At 43.8% G+C, this 15703-nt stretch overlaps 1 protein-coding gene across 2 annotated transcripts; it reads right to left on the bottom strand.

Moving 5' to 3' along the window:
- Nucleotides 1-9496: 9496 nt before the first annotated feature.
- helt (helt bHLH transcription factor) lies at nt 9497-12156 on the bottom strand. 2 transcript variants are annotated; one of them, XM_029152642.3, is made up of 4 exons: nt 11749-12156; nt 11022-11126; nt 10800-10896; nt 9497-10578 (listed from the first exon to the last, which is right to left on the bottom strand). In XM_029152642.3, the coding sequence occupies exons 1-4, from the start codon at nt 11773-11775 to the stop codon at nt 10106-10108; spliced, it is 702 nt and encodes a 233-aa protein (XP_029008475.1). In that variant the 5' UTR covers nt 11776-12156; the 3' UTR covers nt 9497-10105. The 2 variants fall into 2 exon arrangements, with proteins under 2 accessions (XP_029008475.1, XP_040927263.1); XM_041071329.2 differs by lacking the exon at nt 11749-12156 and having other exon boundaries at nt 11022-11690.
- Between the last annotated feature and the right edge of the window lie 3547 nt (nt 12157-15703).

The raw sequence follows: 15703 nt of genomic DNA, 5'->3' as shown, positions 1-15703 counted from the left end.
AATCCCCGTAAAGGCAGACATGCGTTCATGCGTGGTAACCAGATTATTTTATATCATATCTTATGTATCTTTATTAGTTCAAAATTATGTTGCCAGCAGGTTAAACGTTATCATTTGGCTGATGTAGTGTTTAACCATGACTCACTAGGTCCTATTAACGCAAACCTATGAACAATAAAAATGGTCTTTATGCTAAAATCTCCGTATCCGAAACAAGTCTTGACTTTTACCTGCTAAGTTTCTGTTTAACTGGATTTGACCCACAATGCAGCAGGCTTGTTCCGCACTGGGCCTCAGCAGCCAGCGATCCCCATCCCAGCGCTGGACGTTTGTTAAAGCCAACAAGGTAATGAATTTTAAACTGCTATAGTAACAGCTCTCAGACATGTGGTTTCAGTGTGTGAGCATGGGTGAGTGGGTGGGCGTGTGTGTGTGTGTGTGTGTGTGTGTGTGTGTGTGTGTGTGTGTGTGTGTGTGTGTGTGTGTGTGTGTGTGTGTGTGTGTGTGTGTGTGTGTGTGTGTGCGTTTGGGATTTGCAGTCGTGTCTTTGCCTATGTATCTGTATGAATGTAGGGGGAGATGTGCATAAATGCGGGTGGGGGCTGGGAGTCAGCCTCTGTGTACATGCGAGTGTTGTGCTGAGGATAAAGACCTAGCTAACCAGCCTGGCTTAGTTGACAGGTGACAAGGGTTGTTTTCAATGAGGATTTTGTAATACCAACATTGAGGAGAAAGCCGCGGTACCAAGGGACTCCTGAAAGGGGAGAAAAAGGACTTTTCTTCTTGCAGTGAAGGAAGAGAGAAAAGGCCGTGAAGGCTCCGAGGGACTTAGGGAAACGCACTAATCAAACTGCTCCACCGTCTAGCGCACTCATTTTTATTCAAAGCGCAGAAATGCTAAATCATTCCAATCGGATTGATCCCTGTGTCAGTGCCTGTGTGGTATTTTCATTCTCCTCTTTCCGCTGTGTCCTCAACTTTGACATATCAGTCACAAGGACAGCGCCGTTACAAAGAGGACGGATCCAGAGGCAGTCTGACGGTGAAGAAGTGGCATTTAAAATATTGTTTGCGAATCTGCATGAATTAACAAGTGGCCTTAAACGAGCTGCCACAGAAAGCGTCAGCTTCAGCTTGTGGTCTGACGTTCCAAATATTTGACTGCATTGTTTGTGCACAAAGTGATAAAAAGCTTATTGTTAAACTATGATGTGGATTAAACATCTATATAAAGTATTAACAAGTTATAAGACATTCATTTTATGAAACAAAAATATGAATGTCCAACTTTCAATGAACCCAAACATTTGTTAATTCACATCCGGTTTAACAGATGTGAAAAAAAATGTCTTTAGAGCGAAACTGTCAGACTCTTTAAGTCAAACTGGGTTCATTCTGGGACTGAAGGTTAGGTTTTATGTAAAATTTAAATATAGTTCAACTTTCAAGTACATCCTATATAGTTTCCCTGAGGAAAACGCTCTAATGGTGAGTTTGCTCCACTTCTTTGACAGCTTTAATTACTGATTACAGATCAGTCAGCCAATAGATGATGGCTTTATCTCAGTCAGCGCGTGGTTAAATCAGCACCACCTCTACAGCTGCTGTAACACAGAGCTCGGACCCTTATTTTTTCTGCACGTGTTGTTTGTTTTTTTGGTTTAAATTTGTATATTAATTAATTTAACCACCCTCAAATGGATAGATGTTGCTTTTTTTACTTAAGTAGACCCTATGAAGCAGTACATGTAGTTCTACTTGATGCTAGGTTAAGTATCACGTGTACTTCTACTATGCTGGACACAGTGTCGGGTAAACTATACTGCTGCACTTTCTTACCTGCACCTCAGTAACTGGACTCAGTCAGTGGATTAGTGTCGGGACTGAAGGTGGAATTGCCTGTGAATGGAGCCACGTTTTTCGAGTTACCCTCCCCTGCTGCGACCCGCCCTGTCCAACTGGGAACGTTTACCCAGGCAAAGGATCCCAGGAAAGAAAAGGGGACCGACTCCACTCTCATCCTCCCTGCCACCGTCCCAGATTAGACCATTTAGTGTTTGTGTGGTCTTCCCTGAATATGAGGAGAAAGGATGGACAGGGCAGAGACAGAGAGGAGCTCCAGTCGGTGTGTGGGAACCACATGGGGAGAAATCCCTGGCTGATCCGGGCCAGGACACTTTGTTTTTTTCACCCCTGCACTCCCACCCGTCTCCCTCCTTGTGTTTGTCGCCATCCATTTTTGGGTTTTCATTTTTATTCATAGGGTGATCGGGGTGGAGGGTGTCAAGAAAGCAGGGGGCAGTTTGTGTGTGTGTGTGTGTGTGTGTGTGTGTGTGTGTGTGTAGCAGGAAGGGATTGTTAGCTGGCTGATGCCAGTCGATGTAGGTGCAGGCCCCAGACCAGGCCTGCCAACAATAGCCACAGTGTTGTTTGGGTAGTTGCGTCCAGGACTCTTGGACATTCTTCCCATGTCAGTATAATCACTACTGGGAGGTAGCTCCATTACGGATTAACATATCATTAATAGTATCCATGACTTTTGTTCAAAGGCTACTTGTGTAATGTTGCCTTGTGGATGACGGCTAATCCGCTGAGCTGCAGCTGTAGGAAAGAAGAGGGGTAGATCCCACCATCGCTCTCTATCCCTGCCTCACATACACACATGCAGACAAACACATATAGAGGCATCTCTCTGTCCAGGCCCACGGGGATCAGGCCACTGAAAGACAGATACAAACAACAGTCAAATACAAAGTTCCCCCCATAGAGAAAGAGAAACATCCATTCTACACTTCCCAACTGATCCCCTCCTTAAAGCCAGAGACCAACCCACCGCCCCCCCCCCTTTCTCTGCCTTCTCCTCCCATGTCCCTGAGTTGGCTGTGGTCCTCCCGCTGGAGACCCCCGCTTCAGCGCAGCTCTGCTCTCAGATGGTGGGCCAGATTAGGAGGGGAACAATGACAGTTTCCAATGTAAAATGTGCATCTTGTTAGGCCCTTTTCTCTCCTCCCCTGTCTTATGATAGGGAGAGAAAAGCAGACGCCAGACAGAGTTATCTGTGAATGCGGGAGCTCAGCATCACATCATTTGGAGGTTGGAAAAACAAAAGTATGTGTTTTGAGTTACTTTTTTTTCTTTATATCGTCTTTGAAATCAATCAGCCCAAATGTCTTTAAAAATAAATGGGTGAAAAGAGCAGAGCAGTGGCAGCAGACTTTAACATTAAAAACATGATACTATCAGACAGAGGGTGTATTAGATGCTCTGGATCCAAGTCCAGGTTTGGAAGCTTGAGAGTCATCCTTAAACCCTGATGGGCGTAAAAGCTCTGTGTGTGTGTGTGTGTGTGTGTGTGTGTGTGTGTGTGTGTGTGTGTGTGTGTGTGTGTGTGTGTGTGTGTGTGTGTGTGTGTGTGTGTGTGCGTGTGTAATCACACTTCAAGCAGCATCAAGGCTGATTAAAAATTAAATTTTAAATAGTGAATTAATTTTCCTTTGTTATAACTTCATATTTACCTGGCTTTTGCTAAATATTTATTTATTAAGTGTATTTATCAAATGTTGTGATGGTTCAGGCGTTTGAATGAATGAAGAACTTATATTTAAGTGATGTTGAGAATCAAAGATAAAAGCAGCCTATAGATCCATGAGTGAATGTATGACCTTGGGACTGGTCAGTCTTCTTCTTCCCCCCAGTGGTTGGATAAATGCTACAAGCAGCAACATTTGCTTTGCTGCACGTGAAGTCTCTTCTGGAGAAGCAGCTTTTTCCGCCCATCACGCTTCCCGCAGCTCTTCTCACCGGGTCAACGTCCGGTCCCTCTCTTTGAGCCGACCGCTTCGCCTGCTGTGTTGTGGCGCTGGTGTTGGTGATGTTGGACACGGGTGCCCTGCTGTGAAGGTCACGCTGAGGTCAGCGAGGGTGTGACCGCTGCGGCCGCCGCCGCGATGACCAGCGCACGATCCAACTTTAACACAGTAGTACCAGTACCACAGTAACCACCAAGGAAGCGGTTACATCTATAAGAGTCTTTCTTTTTAACGATCTTTGTCTTCAGTCAGTGGTTGAATGGCCTTTTTCTGTTGAGCTTCATCTCTGTTTACCCCCGAGCTGCCTCCCTCCTCCAATACTCCCCCTGTTAAAATCACTCAGTCACACTATCAGCGCTCGCACAAAAAATTGATTTGCTGCGTCTCATTCAGTTTGACCGCACACGGTCATTCGGAATGAGGCCTCGGACTCTTGCCGGCTGCCAGTCATCGCTCCCGCTTTCTCCCTTCCTCCGGGTTGGTTTCTCACACGGTGACCTGGGGGGGGTGACCCGCGCGGCCCCGGGGTCTCCCCTCGCTGGCCCCAACAGAGGGCAGCGGCCATCGCCGCGCAGCACAAAAGGCTGGACGTGGCGCTCAGCGCTCAGGAGTCCAGCCAAGCGCACGGGGAGCACATTAGGAGCGCTGGGGTTTTATTGGGCCTTTCTCTCGGGTCCGCAAAGAGTCGACCGGGGCGTCAGGTTTGTCAGGTGCCTCGGCCGTGGCCATCTGACCGCCTGGCCCACAGCCTTTCAGAGGTGCAGGCTGCATCCCCCCGATTCACAGTGTCAGCTTTCATATCCTGCACTTGCCACTGGAGCGTTATGTGTGGCAGATATCTGGCAGGAGGAAACCCGCCCCCGGGTCCGAGTCCGCAAAGAAACCCTCACGCGCCAACGCGGCACAAGCGCCGAGGTGAAAGGACCAGACGCCACTGAAAAACATGGACGCTCCAGAGCTGCTGGGGATCAAGAGGTCAGGACAAAGAGCAGGATTTATTTAAATACTGTTCGTCAAGATATAAACAAAAACTAAAAATCACAAAGCAGGACATGTGACACAGTGATAGAATCCACTAGGTGTCTTCCAATGGTCCGGTCAATAACCAAGCAGATCCCTCAGTCAGGTACAAAAAAAGAACATGTTCATGTTCATGCAATGTTCATAAGAACATTAACTATAAAATGATTGTTTTTTTGGTTTTTAAACTTGCTGCTGTTTTTATTTTACCTAATAACAACACAATCACAGCAGCTGGCATCTAAAACATGTTTAATTAGTTATTTAGATAAATATAAAGTTGCTGACATCATTCGGTAAATATACTTGAGGCATTTGTAATTTCCAGACTGTCGCCTCCTTGTGTGTCACGTTCCCAAGTTTAGACATGAATGAAATGTGAGCAAATTCATAATCTGTCACAAACCTAAAATCCAAAGGAGAGAAATCCCACTTCTGCCGCTAACGGCTCCAAATGTAACTGAGCAAATATAATTACTTACGCTTCTTTAACAAATGCCTTTAAATATAAATAATTTATTGATGTTGTCAAACTTAACGCCATTAGTCTTGAACAAAAAAAAGGCCTTCAGACATAAACGATGTCACTCCGCCGGCGACGTCCTGTGAAATTACGCACATGCTTTTATATCTGCCTCCTTTTTTACACATGCCCCCTTCATAAAGACCCACAGGAACTGGAATGTATGGCGCTCTTTGTCCACCTACCATGCAAAATCACCTGATTTATCGCGAGCACTGTCCGATGTCACACTGTCTGTGCTGGTGACAAAAGTGCCCCTTGTTGTGGCACCAGATAAGCAGACCCACCCTCATGCCGCTCGCAGCGCCCATCTAAAACACACGTTCGCAACCCTTTGTCCCGCCAAAACAAAGGCCCGCGTGCTCTCCTGCCAAATGATGCCTTAATTGTGCAAGTTAACAAGCTTGCTCTGCTTTTCCCATGAATAACAAAGAGTTCGGCCCGAGTTTGTTTCTTTTTGTGTGTCGTTCTCGGTGTGTTTTTGTGTTCCCGTGCGGCTCCTCAGGTTGTCGACAGCTCCGTACGCGACCTGACAAACACCAGACAACAGCAGAACACACAGCACAAAACGTGGGGGCGTGACTGATATGACGGCCCACAGTGGGATGTTTGGTACAGTGTTCATTATGTTTCCATTTGTGTCGGAGGTGCCTTTGACCCTTCGCTGCTCTCCGGGCTTTAAAACACTGCCTCTTTTATCACTCTATTCATTTTTGGCTCAAATATCTCCGCTCTAAATGGAGGTAGGCTTGAATGGGACATCTCCATGGATTTGCATAATCTAATGGCATTGCTGGTGAGCGCACAGAGGCTTGTGCCAAGTGCAGAAAGGTGAAGCTTTTGCTTTTTGCCAGGAGACTGTGGAAATCTACAGTAAATGTTGCCGGATTACACCATGTTTAGGTTTTTATTTACCTGATTGAAAAGTAAATGATGATCAAAATACCAAACAGTGCTGGATTCAGTGACAAAGCAACCATCAGATGACATATTGTTGTCTGTGGCGGCTCACTGACGTGCTTTCACCAGAACGGCTCCCAGACAATCGGAAGCCATTGATACGTGTTGTTCTCTTTCTGCGCACAGACTCCATTCATGTCTGCTCTCTGCTTACAGTGGCCGTCAGTCTCCAGACACCGCCGGTGCCAAGGCAGTAGGGCGGCTGCCTCTCACCGATGGGAAACTGTTGCTCATGCTCTGGGTTGGCTGCCAAGTTTTGGCATTATTGGTGAGCGGAGGCGGGGGTGGGGGGGGGGTGAGGAGTGGGGGAGGGTGTACAGAAAGGGGGCCCTTTAAACCCTATGAGATAGTGGTATCTGTTGTGGGAATGATCTTCATCCCTGTCCCCCCTTTTCTTAACACTCTTAGTGATTCTGTTCCTCTCTCCTCTTCTTCTTTCTGTCTGCCCACACCCCCCACCCCCCTCTCCCCCCAGGCTCTCTGTCTTTTCATGCTGTAGATCAGACGACCGTCCTGAGGTGAGCCGGCGGATCCGATGCCACTGGAGCACTTTGATTACCGACGAGACCCGCTGACTGTTGGATTTCTCACAGCTTGCGTACGTCTTTGGCTTCGGTCCCAAATCACGACTGTAACCGTCGTTTCATGCACACGCACTCGCAAGCACACACACACACACACACACACACACACACACACACACACACACACACACACACACACACACATTAGCTTGGCTAACGGTCTGAACCTGACTTCCCTGCTTGTGCAGGTGCAAAGAGCAGAACTGGGAGCTTTCACACACGTACTGGGTGGAGCTGGACTAACTGGTCCATCTTAGACTCCCCAAGTGGCTCTGAGCCTTTTGGCTTGTAAATCTCTAAATAAATGGGCTCCTGGTTTTATATACAGAGTTAGATGAAAATCCGTATGCCACTTTTTCATCTGTCTGATAAATAGGAAGTCACATATTAAGGAACTGATGACATGGAGCAGCCAGCGCCTCTGTCCTGTCCTGTTTGTGTGTATAGAAAAGCTAAGACTGAGACTTCAAATCTGATGCTGATAAAGATTCTCTTATCAAATGTGCAGTAAGAAATAAAAGAACATGAAATATTTATTAAATAGAAACCTTTCCTCATGATCCTCCATCACTATCCCAGTGTGGCTGATTTATGACTTTATGAAATTGTCTTATCAGAAGACTTTTAGAGACATAAAGGTAAAAAATGATGTTCATTTGATTTTAAAAGAATTCCTATTTGAAAAAAATGACAAAACATTCTTATTACATTTGTTTCAAAGCAGCAAAAATTGCACTCCTTAAGTTAAATGTTAATTAATCAATCTTTAAATTAAGTGCAAACACATTTATTTATCATATTTGCAATAATCCTTTTATTGTAATGTAAAAAAATACTTTACAACATAAAATATTGTACCTTCAGTTGAAGCAACTGTTGTTGTCCTTTTTTGTTATAATTTGAAAACTAAGTGTGAAGTTGCACCACCGCAACAAAGTCTTTTTTTACTTAGTTTTACTCCACAACAAGTCAACGTTTTCCAGCAAAATATGCAACAAAATATAAAATGTTGTGATGTTTGACGAACAAACTTAACTATTGTACACACATCTGGATGATTTAATCATACATACATATAGCAAGTATTATAAATTGATGAGTTGTTTTGTTTAGCAGACATTTCAAACAACAGGTTACTGTAGCTGCTAGAAAATGAAGTGTTGAAAGAACATAGAAGTAACACAAACCCATATATTGTACCTGACAACTTGTTCCTTTGCATAAAAGACACTGGATGAAAATTCAAATGTCAAACTACATTGTTCTCACTTATAGAAAGTGTTAAGGCATCATAAGTACATTTACTTCACCCAAATGAAACATTAAAAACTAAACCTAACGGTGCTATCTCACCACTGTCTGCGGCCGAGCGAATGAGACTGGGTGGCGACTTCTTTTGTCTGCACATGAAAGTAAAGTAACACACTACGATCTGAGCGAAAAGTGCTTTTCACTGATGCGCAGCGATAAATAATTTTCCAAAAGAATTCATTGTTGTTGTTCAGGCTGTGACATTAATGTGAAAGATAAACATTCTTCAGCTGAAGCTTTACCACCGCCGCTCAGTTTACATGACAATAAATGGTTGTGGGACCTTTTTTATCCCTGCTCAATTTATTATTATTCATGTGATGTGCTGCGGCTAAACCTTTCTCATCTGGCTGCGCGAGTCTTTCTTCCTGTTTGGAGTCAGGATTTATCCAATATTGAGGCTGTATAGGGACCCAAGTATTTCTTCACAGCGCTTTCCTCTTTCATGGTGTTGCATTGTCACTTTTCCATCTGCATGGCCACTGTCTTTCATTTCATTCATTTGCTTGTCTTTTCGGTCAGGGGCTGGTTAATGTGGGTTTACCCAACCATCCAGCCGATTAATGCGGGCTTATCCATGCACCCATCATCAACTCATCCAACCGGAAACCATTCTAGCATCCGTCCTGTCTGCCTCGTGTATGTAAACCTGCATATATGGACAACTTAACACACCTTGTTATTATTATATTATTTTACTTCTCTATCCAGGTACAGGGGTCTGACATGGATCGCCAGTGAATGCAGGAACCTCTGCTTTTCACCTCACAGAACACAAGGGATGTGTGTTTTCTTACACCCTTCTCACCCTTCCCACTTTGATTTCATGGTGTTGATTATTTTTCTTCGCAATCACTCAAGGATGAAGCTCAAGGATGCAGAGATTGTCCCGCTTTCAGCTGCACCACAATGGGCCTCTGGCTTGAAAAACAAAGAAGCAACTAGGAGTTACTTTACTTTATAAGTGAGTTGTGTTGCTGTGCTGAAAGTAGTTCCTTATTCTGGTGGATGCAAAGAGCCTCTGGTCCCCATGAATGTGTGCGTAGAGTGAGAAAAAAAAACTAAAAATGCTCAAGGTGTGGTTGATTTTTCTCATTCAAATGTTTCAAATCAAATGCCAAAATCTGTGTTTGATTCAAGAAACTTTAATTTCACTTACAGATATTTATCTTGCCTCCAACATCAGCTAAGATTCCTCTTTAAGCGACAAGTAGTCAATCTGATTTTCCTAAATACCTATTGAAACTTGATGAAAGTCGAGAGGAAACTTTTGTGTAATTTGTCTGACTTTTAATTCTGCAACTGGATCAACTGTTTGCAAATATGTCACCTTATGTTTGTTTTTCTTTATTATAGAAGTCATAAATACTTCACAAACAGAAAAGTATTTACCATTTGTCTTCATTATGTCTAGAAGTGCTTTTAAATCAGCAACAAGTTTGAATTGCAGCATTCAGAGAGAAGAGTGAGTGAATGGTTTTGTTAAGTGCAGGTTTGTTTAAGTGGGCCGGGTCCTGGTGGGAGCCGGGCTCATGTCTGCCCCCTGGGCCTGCTGTGCATGGCGCCACTAAACAGCCTGGACTCACCGAGAAATACATTTCTCATAAAAGCTCGAATTATCACATTTAAAATTCATTTCCGAGGCAACTTTTGTTTCATGCGTTAGAAGCCAGGATTGTGTTTTTGTATATTTCTACTTAACAATAGAAAAATAAATACTGACATTTTAGCTTAAGTGCGTTTTCCAACACTTTAATTTCACAATGATTAAACTAATCATTAGTAACTGACGACAAAGGAAGATGCGTTTTAGTCAGAAATATTTATTCACAAAATGTACAATCTATTCCAGCCATTCACGAGCCCATAAATAAAAACAACAAACATAGCAACAATATTTACATGGCGTGTTGAGCACTGTGCAAACTAAACGTATTTGCATGTGTGTGACCAATAAAGTTGAAATAGTGATGATCGAGTCCCTGCACCGGTGACAAGTACCCACCGTGCTGCTGTGCGTGCGTGGAGAGCGGTACCGTTGGGTACGAGATGCCCGTGCTCCGGGTCGAACTGTGCCAAAAGTGCCCCGGGGGACTCTGCTGGTACACGGACTCGGACGGACTGTGGCTTTGGTGTTCCGGGGACGAGTGCAGCTGGCTGAGGTAGTCGGACGGCTCAGGCCCGGTTCCGAGGGAGCCGAACACGGGCTCGGTGACCACGCGCGACTTGGACTGCAGGAAGGCGAGGATCCGCGCGTACTTGATGTCTTTGGTTTCGGCTCTGTCCTCTGTGGTCAGGTAGTGCACCAGGTTCTTCATACATTCGTGGTATCCGTAGTGGAAGTAGTTGGCAAACTCAGCAAGCAGTTCACCTGCAAATGAGGACACAGCGACCATCACAACGTGGTTCCAATGACGCACTGGTTGGATGCGCCGCGTTCTGTGCGTAAAGTCTAGTTGCATCCAATGTTTTACAACAGAAATACACTTTAAACAATTTGAGATCTGTTTACAACCTCTATTTAGACGATGCTCTATTTTTGCTGACCGCAGTGACTCTGCAGTGAAAGAACGGTGTGAACGGTGCACTGACCTTTTTCTCTCCCACGGGGGAATTCAGCGGAGTGGAGCGCTCGGAGATACTGAACTGTCATTTCCAAGATTTCCGCTTTCTCCAGTTTTCCAGAGTTCTGACAAAACGTTAAAATGCGTTAGTATCACATTTGTGGCTGCAAATATTGGGCATTATTGGAATCTCTGCTGTCCGAACACGTGAAATTGTATCGGAAACGGTGATTTATATATAGAAAAATACCTGTTTGGCCAGTGCCATTGGAACCGTTTTTCCTAGTTCGTTTAGGCAGCGATTTATGCGATCCCGTCTTCGTTTTTCAATCACTTTGTGAGAGATGGGAGTTCTCTGTAAAGGAAAGAGTTGAAATGCAACATGAGCAAATGGAATCGCTGGAGTGAAGTTCATTTGTACATACTTTATCGCGAATGCATGTGACTCTAAAATTCTAACTCAAATAAATTAAAAGGTCTAAAAATGCCCCGTCGAATTCAGCGTCAAAACGCCAGAAACGTATTATAGACGTCTACACAGTTACGGTTACTCTCTGAGACGTTTGCGCGCCGCGCGTGCTGTTGCTCTGGAGCGCGCGCGGCGCTCGTCAGCGCGCAGCGTTACCACATTTAACTCTAAGACTCCCCCTGGACTAGTTAACACAATGTTTAACACTGAGAGTATTGTAAACGTTTGTAAATGTACTAACGGCATTACCACCGAATACTTTGTAAATAACAGTCAGACACTTTCACGTCTAAAGTGCGCCAGAAGCCGGAAACGCGCTCCAGAAGCAGGTGCTCGGTAGATTTCTATCCCAATAATGAATCCCAACAGTAGTAAAATTGTGTTACATGTGAACAATACGAAAGTACTGAAGCACAAAATTCCACATAGTGAATGCAAAGTCGTTAAAGTGTCCTGTTGAAAAAAACAGATTAATCCTTAAAATGCAGAGCGCACAAGGAGCGCATACCTTCCTGTCCTTCATTTTTGATGCCATCGACTTCCTTAAAAACCTCCTGTAAATGAGCTCAACTGAAGGGTCTGTCTCTGGCCGTAGACGAGGCTGACTGAGGTGTGAGGGGAAGGCTGGTCCTTATAAAGGGATCGTCCAGGGGACCCCGTCATTCACGATGCAAATTATTCCATGGGATTAGAGATACGCGTTGGCTAAATGTGTGCGTTTAGGATCAGTTAAAGAAATAGTTAAAATCTAAATCCATGGGCTGGCAGGGGGGCAAACCTGCTTTGTTAATCCACGTGGCTGTTCAAAGGACACGTGATTACGTGTGGAATATTATTTGCATAGTAACAAACCAGGCGGGAAATAAGAAGTGAGCGTTGGGATCGCCTGATCCGGCGGGGCGCACTGTGCGCAAAACAAAGCCGGCGAGAAAAGAAACGCTCTTTCTTCCAGGGCGCGTTTCTCACACGATCGCCTGTTTACAAATCCCAGCAAGCGATCTTAACTCTCATCCAAGCCCGGTCCGAGTTTAAGGCCTGTCCAGTGCCATTAGAGTAATTAAGTAAGCCTTTAATAGGCTGTTCCGCCAAGTTCAGGGGAGATCTTTTGGAGACAGAGTCCCCCCGTTTGTTCTCGGCGTTTCTCACACGACTTGGTGACACGTCCATCTTTTATGAGCGACGGCAAGCTTTTTGTTTACATTCTTTATTTTGTTGGACTCCTCGGCAGGTGTGTGATTAGCCCTGGCACACGAGCGTCGTCTGCGTCAAGGCCAGCGTCTCCAGCAGCCTCTGGCACACGAGGGTTACCCACCACTGGAGACTCTTTGGAGAGGCTCAATTTGTATCCCATTATCCTATAAGAAAATGTCTATTCAGTCGAATGAATAGTTTCATTGGCCTAAATTTTAATAATGCTGTGAAAGAAAGGGAGAAATAAAGAAGAATGCAGCTGGTGTGAACGCGCATTATTCCCGTCACCTGCAAGATGGGTAGCCTGGAGACCTCTATTCATTTGCCTAATTTCGGTCAACTTAACAAACTTTGGGAGAAATTATACTGCTATTGTTATGAAGGGTGAAGCTTTCTGATCGAATTAACAGCATGTTTTGATCCGGTAAATGTCATTAGAAAGAAAGAAACAATCGCGTTTAAAGGGGCCTGGGTAATGCGCCAAGTGGAGACGCCAAAGCGCAAACTGCACAAAGGGCGCTAGTAAATGCCACAGGGGACTTTTGTACCCTCACATTGCTCAAGTTTTTCCCCCCAAACAAAGGGCATTATTTTATACTTGAATACATTTCATACAACAATTGGCTGTTTTCTTCAAACATATTTTCACAGCAAGGTTAACAACAGGTTTATTGTGTGCGCTCTTTCTCACAGATTCAAACTTCTCTCATGCGCCAAAACAGTTTGCTCCGATTCTTTTTCATTCACTGAGAACGTTTTAATCTGGAAACCTTCGGCGTGCTCGGGTATATTTGATCCCGCGAACACTGTAGAAGAATAAAGAGCAGCGGAGATCGAGGAAGAAAAGCTCACAAGACCTCTAAAGCGTTTGGAGAGTTTTTAGAGCACCATGGAGAGAAAGGCGCGAGCGAGCGGGCCGGGGGCATAAAATCCAATTATTTAACAGTGCAGTTTTTAACTCGTTCTATGTGTTTGTCCTTTGAAATATGGAGGCACTTGTGAGCTGTTGAGTTTTGAAAATAACTGAATTAAATAGTGGAAGTTTTTGATAACCGCCTTTCTAACGTCGAGTGCCGCGTCAGAAGGAAATCGTGCGTCAGGGTTTCCTTTCAACAGTTACTGTACTACTTTTATGTCGAAATTATATTGTCTTGGATAATTAGTTCGTTAAAAGTTCTAACAACCGTGTTATTAAGTTTCTACGCATGGAATTGTGTCTTTATGCAAAAGACGCTGTAACTGAAAATAAATGTTTTTCACATTGTAAACACATTACATTTAGGCGGTCTCAGTGATTTTTTTATATTATTGCCAAACATTAAAGATGCCTTTAGTTGAAAACAGCTACACGAGTAAATTTCCTTCTGAAATTTAGGAATTTGTCAGTCTTGGAACGTGCGTAAAACACATAAGCAGCTATTGCCTGTGTTCTGACATGTTTTTGGATGAATGGAAACGTTTTGATTTATTTATTATTTTTTTTAGCCCTGCTCAGGGATGCGCGTTAGGTGGCCCACACGAAAAGCGCTAAAGCCACCGTAGGCTGGACACTTGTCCTGAGCCTATAGGGCAGAGACAAAACCAATGCTTGCGAATAACGTGCAGTAAGTAATTACACCAGGAAAACATCTAAATATTATATGGTAAATATAATGACTTCACATGAGAACAAACCACGTTACACTAATCAGAAAGTACTGGAATAACTTGGAGTTTTCCTCCACACAGATTTTCTGCCCACAGCATCTGGTAACCGAGACACGGATCTCTTTTCCTGAGAATCTAAATATTCTAAGACGCATCTGACGCACCAACTCGTGCACTGTTGCAAACTGATAAACACTGACCTGTTAGTGCATTATACCACTCTGATGTCCTCAAATTAAAATCGAATGCGTCATAAACACGATACAGTTCAATCGTTACTTTAAAAACGTCTTTAATTACTTAAAACCCCAAAACAGAAAAAAAAGGAATAGCAAGCAATTGGAATCCGAATGAAGGTTGTCGTTTTAATACAGTTCGATATATTATGTTTGCATATTTGTTTTTAATTCTGTCGTTTAAAAGCGCTTTCCTGATTTTGCATGGATGATTTTATTCAAAAGCAACGACAAAACAGTTTCCCCTGCTCCCGTGCGCTCCCACGCACAAAGTCACAAACAGGCTGCACACTCCAGTTCATTACAGGAAAACATAAACAAGCCTCCAGCCATGACGCCTGGTTTGTGACAGCGGCTCTGTGTGGACTCTGTGTTGTCAGGCGCTGCGCCCTGACCCGTGGTGACCTCTGAGGGTGCCCGACACAATCCTGCGGCTCGGTGCGCCACCCTCAGCCTGAACTGCGGCAGTTCACACGGTCCCCAGTGAGTCGGTGGAAAGGATCTAAGCAGAGCTCAGCCTACATGGTTCAGCAGCTACGAGCCCCTTTACAAACAAGCAGCGGCTATTTAAGCCTGGCTTTAAATAAAAACGCTTGTAAACATGGGAGAAACGCGGTTTACGTTCATTAATGCTACGATATTACAACAAATATTGGTGCTACAACGATGTTTCAGAAGGCAAACAGTGATTAAATACTATACACGTCTTCTGTCCTTACACGACAATCACTGTGACGTTATATATATATAAGAATAAACTTTATTATAAACTTTTAGTCACCACAGTGCTTTGCCACAATAACCACCAAAACGATTTGTCACCACGAACGCATGTTAAACATCTTACGGAACTGGTTTATATGTTTTGAATCTCTTATAAAATAGATTTTTAAAAAGTAGATAAAAGTAGTTTTATAGTCCGAGTTTAGGCTGAAGAGCGTCTTTCGTCACCTTTACATGCAAATGGCGCCATCTCCTGGCGCAGTTTGGACACTACATGTTCAAAAGCGATGAAGAAGGAGGGAAACTATGTATAAGTAAAATGTTAGGCAAAGTTTAATCTCAGTTCACCAGTTTATTCTGAATATATGTTTTGTCTTAAAATAATTAAGATATTATTGCACAGGAAAACACCTCGTATGTTATAGATCATATTGTTATTGTGTTTATCTCAAATATTTTGTTGTGTTGTGTCCTTTACATAGAAACTGGCATTAAATATGACTAATGTCAAAACACATTTCCTCATTCCACAAATTAGAGAAGCCGGACTGTGACCAAAAGTTTTCCAGATCAATACACAGGACTGACTCGGCCAGTCAGGAGTCTGGTTTCAATGAAAAACACCGTGGTGCCCATATGATCACCAGCATGTCACACTGTAGTTTA

This window comes from Betta splendens, chromosome 1 (genome assembly GCF_900634795.4).
Source record: "Betta splendens chromosome 1, fBetSpl5.4, whole genome shotgun sequence".
Lineage (NCBI taxonomy): Eukaryota > Metazoa > Chordata > Actinopteri > Anabantiformes > Osphronemidae > Betta > Betta splendens.
This window is presented reverse-complemented; position numbering and strand designations above follow the sequence as displayed.

Excerpts from the sequence above, each read along its gene's own strand:
- helt (XM_041071329.2), bottom strand. The coding sequence starts at position 11,186 with ATGAACTTCACTCCAGCGATTCCATTTGCTCATGTTGCATTTCAACTC. Across the intron at positions 10,897-11,021 it reads CAATGGCACTGGCCAAACAG|AACTCTGGAAAACTGGAGAA; the intron begins GTATTTTTCTAT and ends ACGTTTTGTCAG. Across the intron at positions 10,579-10,799 it reads CCCCCGTGGGAGAGAAAAAG|GTGAACTGCTTGCTGAGTTT; the intron begins GTCAGTGCACCG and ends CCTCATTTGCAG.